The 12,733-nt window shown below is 43.1% G+C and overlaps 2 protein-coding genes across 20 annotated transcripts in view; both read left to right on the top strand.

Annotated features, from left to right (window-relative positions):
• Window positions 1-2,078, top strand: part of BRD8 (bromodomain containing 8) — a 38,116-nt gene extending 36,038 nt beyond the window's left edge. For 7 of the 8 annotated variants that reach the window (XM_063706802.1, XM_055389126.2, XM_055389125.2 and 4 more), the window contains 2 exons: window positions 967-1,144; window positions 1,683-2,078. In XM_063706802.1, the coding sequence (XP_063562872.1) occupies window positions 967-1,144; window positions 1,683-1,775 (271 nt within the window). In that variant the 3' untranslated portion in view covers window positions 1,776-2,078. Of the gene's footprint in view, window positions 1-966; window positions 1,145-1,682 lie in introns of those variants that run through there. The other variant, XM_055389124.2, reaches the window with a different exon arrangement.
• Window positions 2,079-2,404: 326 nt separating this feature from the next.
• Window positions 2,405-12,733, top strand: part of NME5 (NME/NM23 family member 5) — a 59,900-nt gene continuing 49,571 nt past the window's right edge. For 3 of the 12 annotated variants that reach the window (XM_019027334.3, XM_055389122.2, XM_031011598.3), the window contains exons 1-3: window positions 2,445-2,476; window positions 3,021-3,195; window positions 12,419-12,624. In XM_019027334.3, coding sequence (XP_018882879.1) covers window positions 3,067-3,195; window positions 12,419-12,624 — 335 coding nt within the window. In that variant the 5' untranslated portion in view covers window positions 2,445-2,476; window positions 3,021-3,066. Of the gene's footprint in view, window positions 2,477-3,020; window positions 3,196-12,418; window positions 12,625-12,733 lie in introns of all 12 variants that reach the window. The other 9 variants (XM_063706798.1, XM_055389118.2, XM_063706799.1 and 6 more) reach the window with 7 other exon arrangements.

The following is a 12,733-nucleotide window of genomic DNA, read 5'->3' as shown; positions in this document are numbered from 1 at the left end:
CCCAGATTCTTACCTGCAGTTCAGTCTTCTTTCTACACTGCTATGCCTTCTCTTATATATCTACTTTCTGTGTCTCATTAATATTGTCTTAATATTCACTTGATCCTTTTTTCATCTCCATGAAAGGAGAAAAAATTATTCTTAGCTTTTTATTTGTGCAGTAAGAGAAGTAGATGAAATAATATATGACTATACATTGTAAACAGCAAATAACTACTGTGTGATAAACTGATGATTGGTGCTCTTTACAACTTTGATACCTGGGGCCAGCACTCCTCCTCTGATAGTAGAATATAGTGGCTTGACCTGTGGGCTCTGGAGTCAGGCTGCCTCTGAATTGGAATTCAGGCTGTGTGCCTTTCAGTGAATACTTAACCTCTTTAGATTTCAATTTCTTCATCTGTGAAATGGAGATAATAAGGCCGGGGGCGGTGGCTCACACTTGTAATCCCAGTACTTTGGGAGGCCAAGGAAGGTGGATCACCTGAGGTCAGGAGTTGGAGACTAGCCTGACCAACATGGTGAAACCCTATCTCTACTAAAAATACAAAAATTAGCTGGGCATGGTGGCGCGCGCCTGTAATCCCAGCTATTCTGGAGGCTGAGACAGGGGAATTGCTTGAACCTGGGAGGTGGAGGTTGCAGTGAGCTGAGATTGCTCCATTGCACTCCGGCCTGGGCAACAAGAGTGAAACTCCGACTCAAAAAAAAAAAAAAGAGATATTAATGATACCTACTTTACAGGTTTATTGAGAGGATTAAGTGAGTTAGTATAGAAATACAGTGTTTGGCCCATTGTAAACAGGCAAATATTAACTGCTGTTGCTATTTTATTATCTGATGAGGGTTGTTATCTTTGCTACTGTTTTCATTAAGAACTGGTTAGTTCTTCAAGAGAACGTGTTAGGTTATCATATTTTCCACACGAAGGTTTGATTTTCTTTGTTTTTTCTTGGCCACCTGCAGACCCATGGACTTAACTAGCCTGAAGAGAAATCTCTCTAAGGGTCGGATTCGCACCATGGCCCAATTCCTGCGAGACCTGATGCTGATGTTCCAAAATGCTGTAATGTACAATGACTCTGATCATCATGTATACCATATGGCTGTGGAGATGCGGCGAGAAGTCCTGGAGCAGATTCAGGTACTGTATGCAGATACCTGTAGCCTCTGGAATCTTGATTTCAGAACGCCTATGAGAATAAAGGTGATTTCGAGGTGACTGTGTTCTCAGAGTTTATTTTTAAAGGTGATTAAGGCCCTGAAGGATTGATAATGTGCCTGCTGGTTTGGAAAACCCTGAGCCTCAGTAAGTCCATCTCTGATAGTGAAGTAGTCTAGGAATGCAGGCAGCAGTGAAGAGCTCTCAAGAGAGCTGAGGATAGACAAGTAATGGGAATTCCCGCTTCCAGAGCCTCAAGTCAAGGGCTAAACTCCAAAGAGGCTGGAGTCACTGTGTATTTTTTGGTTGCTTCATCTGTTGTTATTAATGTATGTTCACACTTTCCCATCTTTAGGGGATAAGATATAGTAGCTAGAAGACATTTGTGGGTTTCTTTTCTGGGTAGCATCATACTTTAAAGAAAAAAGTATAGTTGAGTCTATTTGCCAAAAAAATAAACTTGCAATACTTTAGTGTTTAAGGTTCATAATAGCTTGCTATGTGTTCCTTAACCCTTTAGGTACTGAATATCTGGTTAGACAAAAGAAAAGGCTCAAGTAGTCTGGAAGGAGAACCAGCCAACCCAGTGGATGATGGAAAACCTGTTTTCTAACCTGGAGCTGCTATCCTGACTTTTTCTAGAGTTTGAATCTCTCCCGGAACTCTGACCTAGAGAGGATCCTGGTACTTCTTTGCCATGTCCCTCATTTTCTTTTCCAACAAGAATAATACCTTAACTCACAACCAACGAGTCAAAGATGCATGTGGACATAATATAAAGAAAAAAAGGGGAAGCTGAGGTTTGGATTTATGCCATAAATGTTGCCCACATCTTTGTTCCATAAGCTTGATTTAAAGACAATTCCATTAGATCTTTTCTAAGCCTTTTACTCTATAAATAAATGTCTTTACACAAGCGGAATATTGCTTTTTAATGACTAGATAAGCTGGGCATAGAGGGCACAGCATCATCTGGTGAAATGAAGGTATCTGACACGGGTCATTTACATATACCGCCTGGAAAGGAATGGTTGGGGGAGGGGTTCTTATCATTTATAGAGTAGGGATAATTGAAGCATCCTTCAAACGGGAAGAAGGATGAAATAAGATAAATTATGAGTAAAATGTCAGAAAACATCTAGTGCTCTAAGATTCACAAGGAGAATAAAAGTGACTGGCTGGCTCCTTTTGGTTAAAACGAACTGGCCAGAAGCTGCAAGGTTCCTTGCTGGGATTGGCTCTCTGCAGCCACCGTCCCCACGCTGGGGCTTTAGGTCTCCTAGCAACAAGTAGCATATGAGGACGGCCGCTGAGGTGAGTACTTAGAGAGGGTAAAATTCGGAATTTGCAGGTGCAACCCGGAAGGTCCCCGCGGACCTAGAGGCCCTGCTTTCCAATTAGCCTGACCCTATGCACAGAGAGGTCCCTGCGGGACAGGGTCGCTTCACAGAGGCAGCTGGCCGAGGCCGCTCACCCGCCGCTGTAATGGTGTGTGGTTGCCCACCAGCCACCGCCCCCTCGAGCCCCCACCACCCGCTCTACCGCCCCGTCGAGCCCCCACCACCCGCCCCACCGCCCTCTGCTGCCTGGGGCCGTTGCTGGTTCCAGGCCTTCGGGTTGCCCCTTGGCCTCTGGTTATGTGAGCCCATAGTCCTTCCTGCCTTGGTGACATCGTATACGAAAAGCCGGGGCTCGATTTGGACATAGTAGGAATCCTATTATTGAGACCCTGTATATAGAAAAACATGGCAGTTTCTACCTTCATCAGTTAATAAAATCAAGTACCTACTATTGCTATTCTTAATCATAATTACATTGAATTTGCGATGGGGGTGGGGGGAAATGCATGTCATTGCAGTTGATACCTGTTAAGAAACTCTCAATTTGTGCCCTGAAAAGCCGTAATGGAGATATCAATGCCTCCACCTCAGATATATGTAGAAAAAACTCTGGCCATTATCAAACCAGATATTGTTGACAAAGAGGAGGAGATACAAGATATTATTCTTAGATCCGGATTCACCATTGTTCAGGTAACTTCTGGGTATGATGATTCATGCTTTTTTCCTCTCTGCCCTTAAAAAAAAAATGCTTATGTAAATGTGCCTACCCATTTAAATCCTTAGTGTTCAGCATTAAATTTAAGTTTATTCTTCTAAGTATAAAAGTTATATGTGATAGTTTTTAAAAGGATGTAAAATGAGAAATAAAATGGACTTTTCCTTCACCTGTCCTCTCCCACCCCAAGTCCCAGGCTCCAGAGAGAGGCAACCACTTAACACTTTCTGTTCTTCCAGGAGTTTTCTATGCATTTATAAACATTTTCCCCCCATAAAACAGAACAGTCCCTTTCCCTTGACCCCCTTTATAGAGTCCCTCAGATAGGATTCCAGATCATTACATCTGAATTGATCTCACTCTTCCTAATTTCTGTGTAATATTTCCCTGTGTATTAGAACTACAATTTATTTACTTCATCTTCTATTGATGGAATTTTAGGCTATCGGTACTTTTTTCAGTAATGGCAAACATTTAATGTTTTAAGCCTTGTGTTCTGCAATTAGTAAACATTGTCATTCTAGGGGTTTGAAAGTGAATATAAATAACATTGTTAAGGATAATCAAATAGAATTGAATATTTTTAATCTTCCTCTTTTATAGTTTTTTTTTTTTTTTTTTTTTTTTGAGACAGAGTCTCCCTCTGTAGCCCAGACTGGAGTGCAGTGGTACGATCTCGGCTCACTGCAACCTCTGCCTCCCAGGTCCCGGTTCAAGCAGTTCTCCTGCCTCAGCCTCCTGAGTAGCTGGGATTACAGGCATGCACCACCATGCCCAGCTAATGTTTGTATTTTTAGTAGAGACGAGGTTTTACCATGTTGGCCAGGGTGGTCTTGAACTCCTGACCTCGTGATCCACCCGCCTCGGCCTCCCAAAGTGCTGGGATTACAGGTGTGAGCCACTGCACCCGGCCTCTTTTATCGTATTCTTATTCGAACTTCCAATTTTTTATTTTCTCCCATTTATACAGTGTCATATTGCTTATTCAGTCAGTATTTTTAAAAGTAAAGAGAAAATGGCTGGGTACGGTGGCTCACGCCTGTAATCCCAGCACTTTGGGAGGCCAAGATGGGTGGATCATAAGGTCAGGAGTTTGAGACCAGCCTGGCCAATGTGGTGAAACCCCATCTCTATGAAAAATACAAAAATTAGCTGGGCGTGGTGGCGTGCACCTGTAGTCCCAGCTACTTGGGAAGCTGAGGCAGGAGAATCGCTTGAACTCAGGAGGCAGAGGTTGCAGTGAGCCAAGACTATGCCATTGTACTCCAGCCTGGGCAATAGAGGGAGATCTGTCTCAAAAAATAAATAAATAAATAAAGAGAAAATATCAATCTTCAGAAAAGATACGGAATTTCAGTTGAGCTTCGAAGGACAGGTGGAGTCCGAGAGCAGGGATGGCACAAGAAAGTGTTAGGAAGTATTTAATATGATTAAAGACTCAGGTAAATAACTTTTTAGTAAATGTTAGGAAAACTGGTAGCCACTGAAAAATTTGGATCAAGTATTATATACCAGGATAAACTCCAAATAAACCTGAGATCTACATATTAAAAAAATTAAACCATGTAAGTTCAGGAAGAAAAGATAATGGATTTATTTTGTTGTTGGAGTAGGACAGCCTTTTTTTTTTTGTTGTTATGACTTAAGGTCTAGGAGCCATGGAAGAAAAGATTGATAAGATTATATAAACAAGGCCAGGCAGGGTGGCTCATGCCTGTAATCCCAGCACTTTGGGAGGCCAAGGTGAGTTGATCACCTGAGGTCAGGAGTTTGAGACCAGCCTGACCAACATGGAGAAACCCCATCTCTACTAAAAAATACAAAATTAGCCAGGCATGGGGGCGCATGCCTGTAATCCCAGCTACTCAGGAGGCTGAGGCAGGAGAATCACTTGAACATGGGAGGCGGAGGTTGCCGTGAGCCGAGATCGTGCCATTGTACTCCAGCCTGGGCAACAAGAGCGAAACTCTCAAAAAAAAAAAATTTAAAAATTTAAAAAAAGATTATATAAACAAAAAATTTCTGCACAATGAAATAAACACCATAAGCAAAGTCAAAACACAACAAACTTGGGAAAAAGATTTGCAACTCATAGACAAAGGGCTTGTCTTCCTAATACATAAAGAGCTCCTAGAAAAAGATAAAAATAAATTAGTAGAAAAATGGGCAGAACAGATGGATGGTCACAGAAAAGGAAAAACATTTTTTAAATATATGAAAAGATGCTCAATCATTAGGTGGGAAAAAAAGCAAGTTAAAACTACACTGAGATTCCATTTGGCAAAAATATAAAAGTAAATGGCACAACCCCTATCAAAGGGAATCTGGCAGTTATCTGCGAATACAACAGATGGACTTACCATTTGATCCAGCAGTTCTGCTCTTGGAAATCTGTCCTGTAGAATTCCTTGTGCTCTTACTACCTGTCATGCGCAGAGCCCTGTTTAGTCCCGTCAGTAGGTGCCTGTATTAATATGAAGTGATATATATGCAGGTTATTTTTTGCAGCATTGTTTACTTATCAACAAAAGATTGAAAATAACCCAGGTTGGGAGATTGGGAGACAGGACTAAATAAACTCTGGAAAACCCACCAAATTGCATAATATGCAACTAATTGTAAATAGAAGAATGAGGAACCTGTCTGTACTGTTAATGGAAGAAAGCAAAGTGTGTAGCAAAAAGAACAAAATAGCAAAAAAAAAAAAAATCATGTGTACCAACCTTTTGTGATAGAGACAAAGTAATATATTCATGTTTGCCAATATTTGAAAAATGAAATTCTGGGGAAATAAATAAACATTTAAAAAGGTTGCCTATTGAGGGCAAGGAAGAACTGAGTAGATTAGGACATGGATAGGAATAAAATTTTTCAGTATATACCTTTTTGTATTGCTTTGAATTTTTGAATCCTGTAATTATATTACCCATTAACTTTAGAAAAAATAAATGAAGTATACAGATAAAGGTGTCCCATTTAAGTTTTTTAAAAGTCCGTATTTTGCCTGGGTGCAGTGGCTTATGCCTGTAAACCCAGCACTTTGGGAGGCCAAGGTGGGTGGATCACCTGAGATCAGGAGTTGGAGACCAGCCTGACCAACATGGTGAAACCCCGTCTCTACTAAAAATATGAAAATTACCTGGGTGTGGTGGCGGGTGCCTGTAATCTCAGCTGCTGGGGAGGCTGGGGCAGGAGAATGGCTTGAACCCGGGAGGCGGAGGTTGCAGTGAGTCAAGATCGTGCCATTGCACTCCAGCCTGGGCGACAGAGGGAGACTCTGTCTTGAAAAAGAAAAAAAAGTCCTTTTTTTTTTTTTTGAGACGGAGTCTCGCTCTGTGTCGCCCAGGCTGGAGTGCAGTGGCACAATCTCGGCTCACGGCAAGCTCCGCCAGCCGGGTTCACGCCATTCTCCTGCCTCAGCCTCCCGAGTAGCTGGGACTACAGGCACCCGCCACCACGCCCAGCTAACTTTTTGTATTTTTAGTAGAGACGGGGTTTCACTGTTTTAGCCAGGATGGTCTCGATCTCCTGATCTTGTGATCCACCTGCCTCGGCCTCCGAAAATGCTGGGATTACAGGCGTGAGCCACTATGCCCAGCCAAAAAAGCCCATATTTTAAAAAATATTTAGTGACGGCCAGGCGCGGTGGCTCACGCCTGTAATCTCAGCACTTTGGGAGGCCGAGGCGGGCAGATCACAAGGTCAGGAGATCGAGACCACAGCGAAACCCCGTCTCTACTAAAACTACAAAAAATTAGCCGGGCGCAGTGGCGGGCACCTGTAGTCCCAGCTACGCGGGAGGCTGAGGCAGGAGAATGGCGTGAACCCGGGAGGTGGAGCTTCCAGTGAGCTGAGATCGCGCCACTGCACTCCAGCCTGGGTGACAGAGCGAGACTCCGTCTCAAAAAAAAAAAAAAAAAAAAAGTGACAAACTTAATAATTAAGTGGCTAGTGTTAATTATAAATTAAAAATTAGCCGGCCGTGGTGGCTCACGCCTGTAATCTCAGCACTTTGGGAGGATGAGGCGTGTGGATCACCTGAGGTCAAAAGTTCAAGACCACCCTGGCCAATATGAAACCTTATCTCTACTAAAAATCCAAAATTAGGGCTGGGTGCGGTGGCTCATGCCTGTAATCCCAGCACTTTCAGAGGCCGAGGTGGGTGGATTACCTGAGGTCAGGAGTTCGAGACCAGCCTGGCCAACATGGTGAAGCCCCATTTCTACTAAAAACACAAAAATTAGCCAGGCGTGGTGGTGGGAGCCTGTAATCCCAGCTACTCAGGAGGCTGAGGCAGGAGAATCGCTTGAATCTGGGAGGCGGAGGTTGTAGTGAGCTGAGATTTCGCCACTGCACTCCAGCCTGGGCAACAAAGCAAGACTCCATCTCAAAAAACAAACAAAAAAAAATCAGCTGGGCGTGGTGGCGCATGCCTGTAATCCCAGCTACTCAGGAGGCAAGGCTGGAAAATCACTTGAACCCAGGAGCCGGAGGTTGCAGTGAACTGAGATTGGGCAATGTACTGAGACCAGAAAAAACAAACAAACAAACAAAAAAATTTAATGTAAATATATATGACACTTTCCCTAGTTAGTAACTTTCAGAGCAAAGGCAGCCATGGTACATCCTTCATTTTTTGCTTTAATTGCGGTAAAATATACACAACATAAAATTTACCATTTTAACCGTTTTTAAGTGTACATTTCAGTTGCATTAAGTACATTCACATTGTTGTACAACTATCACTACTGTCCATCTCTAGAACCTTTTCATCTTAAACTGAAATACTCTACCTAATGCTAACTCATTGCTTCCCTCTTCCCCATCCCTGATAACCACTATTCTACTTGCTGTCTGTAGGAATTTGACTATTCAAGCTATCTAATTTAAGTGAAATTATGCAAGTTTTGTCCTTTGCACTGTATGCTTTTAAAATAGGCTTGGGAGTCCAATGAACTTGAGGCTTTCCTGTCCCACTTAAGGGAAAAGCTGAAAAATGATATATCATTTCAGTAGATGGCAGTGTTGCCTTTGTTACAAACTAAGAGTTCTGTTCTGATAGTACTTGGTATCACTGCTTCTCTGTGAAAATATTCAACCTAATTTCAGATGAGATCGGGCGTGTTCAGGGTGGTATGGCTGTAGACTATTCAACCTAATTTCAAAAAATTTCACCTGATCCAGTTTTAAAGCAACCAATGGAATAATTGATTTAGTATCAATTTTATTTAAAGATGAACCCTTAAGTCCGGGCGCAGTGGCTCACACCTGTAATCCCAGCACTTTGAGAGGCCGAGGCGGCGGATCATGAGGTCAGGAGATCAAGACCATCCTGGCTAACACGGTGAAACCCCGTCTCTACTAAAAATACAAAAAAAAAAAAAAAAAATTAGCCGGGCGTGGTAGCGGGCGCCTGTAGTCTCAGCTACTCCGGAGGCTGAAGCAGGAGACTGGCGTGAACCCAGTAGGCGGAGCTCGCAGTGAGCCGAGATCGCGCCACTGCACTCAAGCCTGGAGGACAGAGTGAGATGAGACTCCGTCTCAAAAAAAAGAAAAAAAAAGATGAACGCTTAATTTTAAAAATTGTGCTACATTGGCTGGCATACCTGCAGAAGTTAGGTTCCCCTGCTTTTTAAGGGGCAAGTGGCAGATAAGGGCTTACATTACAACAGATGAGATTTTATTTTTAAACTCAGCAAGAAAAAACAAAAAAAAAAAAAACGCTAATATGCATAATCATAGTTTCATGTCTTAATTTTAGATAATAGAATCGAGGATTATGCTAAATCAGGTGCTCTTGTAATTTCTCACATCTTTTATTTAATCGCTGTATGAATTTCAATTTGAGAACAAATGTCAGCACCTTTTTCATAGTAACTGGCCCTTCACTGGTGAGAATCCAGTGGGTCCTATTCATAGCAGAGCTATGCCACCTAGGTAAGTGTGTTCCTAAACTTCTTGCTCTGGGCGGTTTGGTCCCTTGCTACAAACCAAGCAATTTTACCAAGTTTCTGAAGCCTGCGGAAACACGGAATTTTGGAAAGGGCTTTAAGAGGTGGGTTACTTGGTAAAATTCACACTTACTCTCAGGAAAATCTAAGACATTTTAGAAAGACAGATTTCTGCCATAATCTTGGAGATTTTTAGCCTTCACTTAGTGACATATCTCCATTTTCTCATCATCCTTACTGCAGGCAGAGGTTCTTTGACTTCTACTTTGAATGCCTCTGTTATATTTTGAGCATTTTCTCTCCTCACCCACCTTTAGTGGAATTGAAAAAACAGCAGTAATAAATAATTTTTTTTTTCTTTTGAGACCAAGTCTCACTCTGTTGCCCAGGCTGGAGTGCAATGGCATGATTTTGGCTCACTGCAACCTCTGCCTCCTGGGTTCAAGCAATTCTCGTGCCTCAGCCTCCCGATTAACTGAGACTACAGGTGTGCACCACCAATTTTTGTATTTTTTGTAGAGACGGGGTTTCTGCATGTGGCCCAGGCTGGTGTTGAACTCCTGGACTCAAGCAGTCCGCCTGCCTCGGTCTCCCAGAGTGCTGGGATTAGAGGCATGAGCCATCGAGCCCGGCCAGCAGTAATAAATAATTTTTTAAAAGCTCTCAAGGCTGGGCGCAGTGGCTCACACCTGTAATCCCAGCACTTTGGGAGGTCAAGGTGGGCAGATCACCTGAGGTCAGGAGTTCAAGACCACCCTGGCCAACAAAGCGAAAACCTGTCTCTACTAAAAATACAAAAATTAGCCAGGCATGGTGGCAGGCACCTGTAATCCCAGCTACTCAGGAGGCTGAGGCAGGAGAATCACTTGAATCCAGGAAGTGGAGGTTGCAGTGAGCCAAGATCACACCATTGCACTCTAGCCTGGGTGACAGAGCAAAACTCCGTTTCAAAAAATAATAAAAAAAAAAGCACTCAAAATAGCTGCTTCTAGAGAAAGCATGAGTTTCAAATTAGACTGAGCTACCATGATTTTTTAAACCTGATTAATTTTTATAGTCTCATTTGTGAAGGAAATAACATCTATTTGTCCAGAGTGTTTCATACTCTTTCAGATTGAGAAACATACTAGCATCTAATTTTTTTTTTTTTTAGACAGAGTCTCATCCTGTTACCCAGGCTGGAGTGCAATGGTGCTATCTCAATCTTGGCTCACCACAACTTCTGCCTCCTGGGTTCAAGCAATTCTCATGCTTCAGCCTCCTGAGTAGCTGGGATTACAGACATGCACCACCACGCCTTGCTAATTTTTGTATTTTTTTTTTTTTTTTTGACAGAGTTTCACTCTTGTTGCCCAGGCTGGAGTGCAGTGACACGATCTCGGCTCACTGCAACCTCTGCCTCCCGGGTTCAAGTGATTCTCCTGCCTCAGCCTCCCGAGCACCTGAGATTACAGGTGCCCGCCACCACGGCTGGCTAATTTTTTGCATTTTTTTTTTTTTTTTTTTTTTTAGCAGAGACGGGGTTTCATCATGTTGGCCAGGCTGGTCTTGAACTCCCGACCTCAGGTGATCCACCCACCTCGGCCTCCCAAAGTGCTGGGATTACAGGCGTGAGTCACTGTGCCTGGCCTAATTTTTGTATTTTTAGTAAAGATGGGGTTTCACCATGTTGGCTAGGCTGGTCTCAAACTCCTGACCTCAGGTGATCCACCTGCCTTGTCCTCTCAAAGTGCTGGGATTACAGGAATGAGCCACCACACCCGGCCTAATTTTTCTTTTTTCTTTTTTTTAGACGGAGTCTCGCTCTGTCACCCAGGCTGGAGTAGAGAGGTGCAATCTTGGCTCCCTGCAACCTCTGCCTCCTGGGTTCAAGCTGTTGGCCTGCCTCAGCCTTCCGAGTAGCTGGGACTACAGGTGCGTGCCACCACACCTGGCTAATTTTTTGTATTTTCAGTAGAGACGGGATTTCACCGTGTTCGCCAGGCTAGTCTCGAACTCCTGACCTCAGGTGATCCGCCCACCTTGGCCTCCCGAGGTGCTGGGATTACAGGCGTGAGCTACCGCGCCTGGCCTGATTTTTGTGTTTTTAGTAGAGATGGGGTTTCACTGTGTTGGCCAGACTGTTCTTGAACTCCTGACCTCAAGTGATCTGCCTGTCTTGGCCTCCCAGAGTGTTGGGATTACAGGCGTGAGCCACCATGCCTGGCCTAATTTTTCTTAATGTTACAGTGAATCAAGATATTTATGACAGAACCAGAATAAAGAACACACGTTCAAATGAAAAACGTTTTACTGCATCATTATACTACATGTCACTTTTTTTGTTAGTTTGTTTGATACAGGGTCTGCTTTATCGCCCAGGCTGGAGTGCAGTCGTGTTATCATGGCTCACCACCTCTAATGTAGTGGGGACTACAGGCGCACACCACCACACCCGACTGATTTTAAAATTTTTCATAGAAACAAATTATTCCTGTGTTGCTTAGGCTGGTCTCTAACTCCTGGCTGGGATGAAGCGATCCTTCCGCCTTGGCCTCCCAAAATGCTGGGATTACAGGCATGGGCCACTGTGCCTAGCTGTTATTTCTAAGTACTAAAATGAGACCAGCTCCCAAAATAGTAACACAAATAGAGAAACATGAATTTGGAATGTTTTTAAGTCCAGTTTTGTTAATTGAAGTGTTATTTACTTTAAGAAGGAGATGCGATAAATTTGTTACTGACAAAACATATGCTGAGGGAGGCTTCCTAACTGGAATAATTTTTCTTTTTCTCTGTCACCCGGGCTGGAGTGCAGTGGTGCAGTCTTGGCTCACTGCAACCTCCGCCTCCCGGGTTCAAGCAAATCTTCTGCCTCAGCCTCCCGAGTAGCTGGGACTACAGGCGCATGCCGCCCGCCCGGCTAATTTTTTGAATTTTAGTAGAGACAGGGTTTCACTGTGTTGCCTAGGCTAGTCTCGAACTCCTGAGCTCAGGCAATCCACCGACCTCGGCCTCCCAAAGTGCTAGGACTACAGGCATGAGCCACCGCACCCGGCCATAATTTTTCTTAAGTAGGCTAAGTAATTCCTCTTACTATCTTATTTACAGCATGCATTTAATTACATCCTTTTCTTTCTTCATAATACAAAGATAAACCTTGAAGTTATAATCAGATTGGTACTAGTTTCAAGTTACTAATGATTTTAATGAGCTATCATTGAAACTGTCATTTTAAATGCTTTTGTTGACTTTGTGTCTTTTATAGAGAAGAAAACTACACCTCAGCCCTGAGCAATGTAGTAACTTTTATGTGGAACAGTATGGAAAAATGTTTTTCCCCAACTTAACAGCTTACATGAGTTCTGGACCGCTTGTCGCCATGATATTAGCTAGACATAAAGCCATCTCTTATTGGTTAGAACTTTTGGGACCAAATAGTAGCTTAGTAGCGAAGGAGACACATCCAGACAGGTAATTTTCAGGGTTTGGGGGATGGCAGGGAATGGAATACATCTGTGAAAATGAAAAAAAAAAAAATCTGATTTCATTGTAATGGGAATTTTTTTTTTTTTATTTGGAA

The sequence above is a fragment of the Gorilla gorilla genome, chromosome 4, assembly GCF_029281585.2.
Source record: "Gorilla gorilla gorilla isolate KB3781 chromosome 4, NHGRI_mGorGor1-v2.1_pri, whole genome shotgun sequence".
In the NCBI taxonomy this organism is placed as follows: Eukaryota; Metazoa; Chordata; class Mammalia; order Primates; family Hominidae; genus Gorilla; species Gorilla gorilla.
The sequence above is the reverse complement of the archived record's forward strand: the minus strand, read 5'-3'. Positions and strand labels throughout refer to the sequence as shown.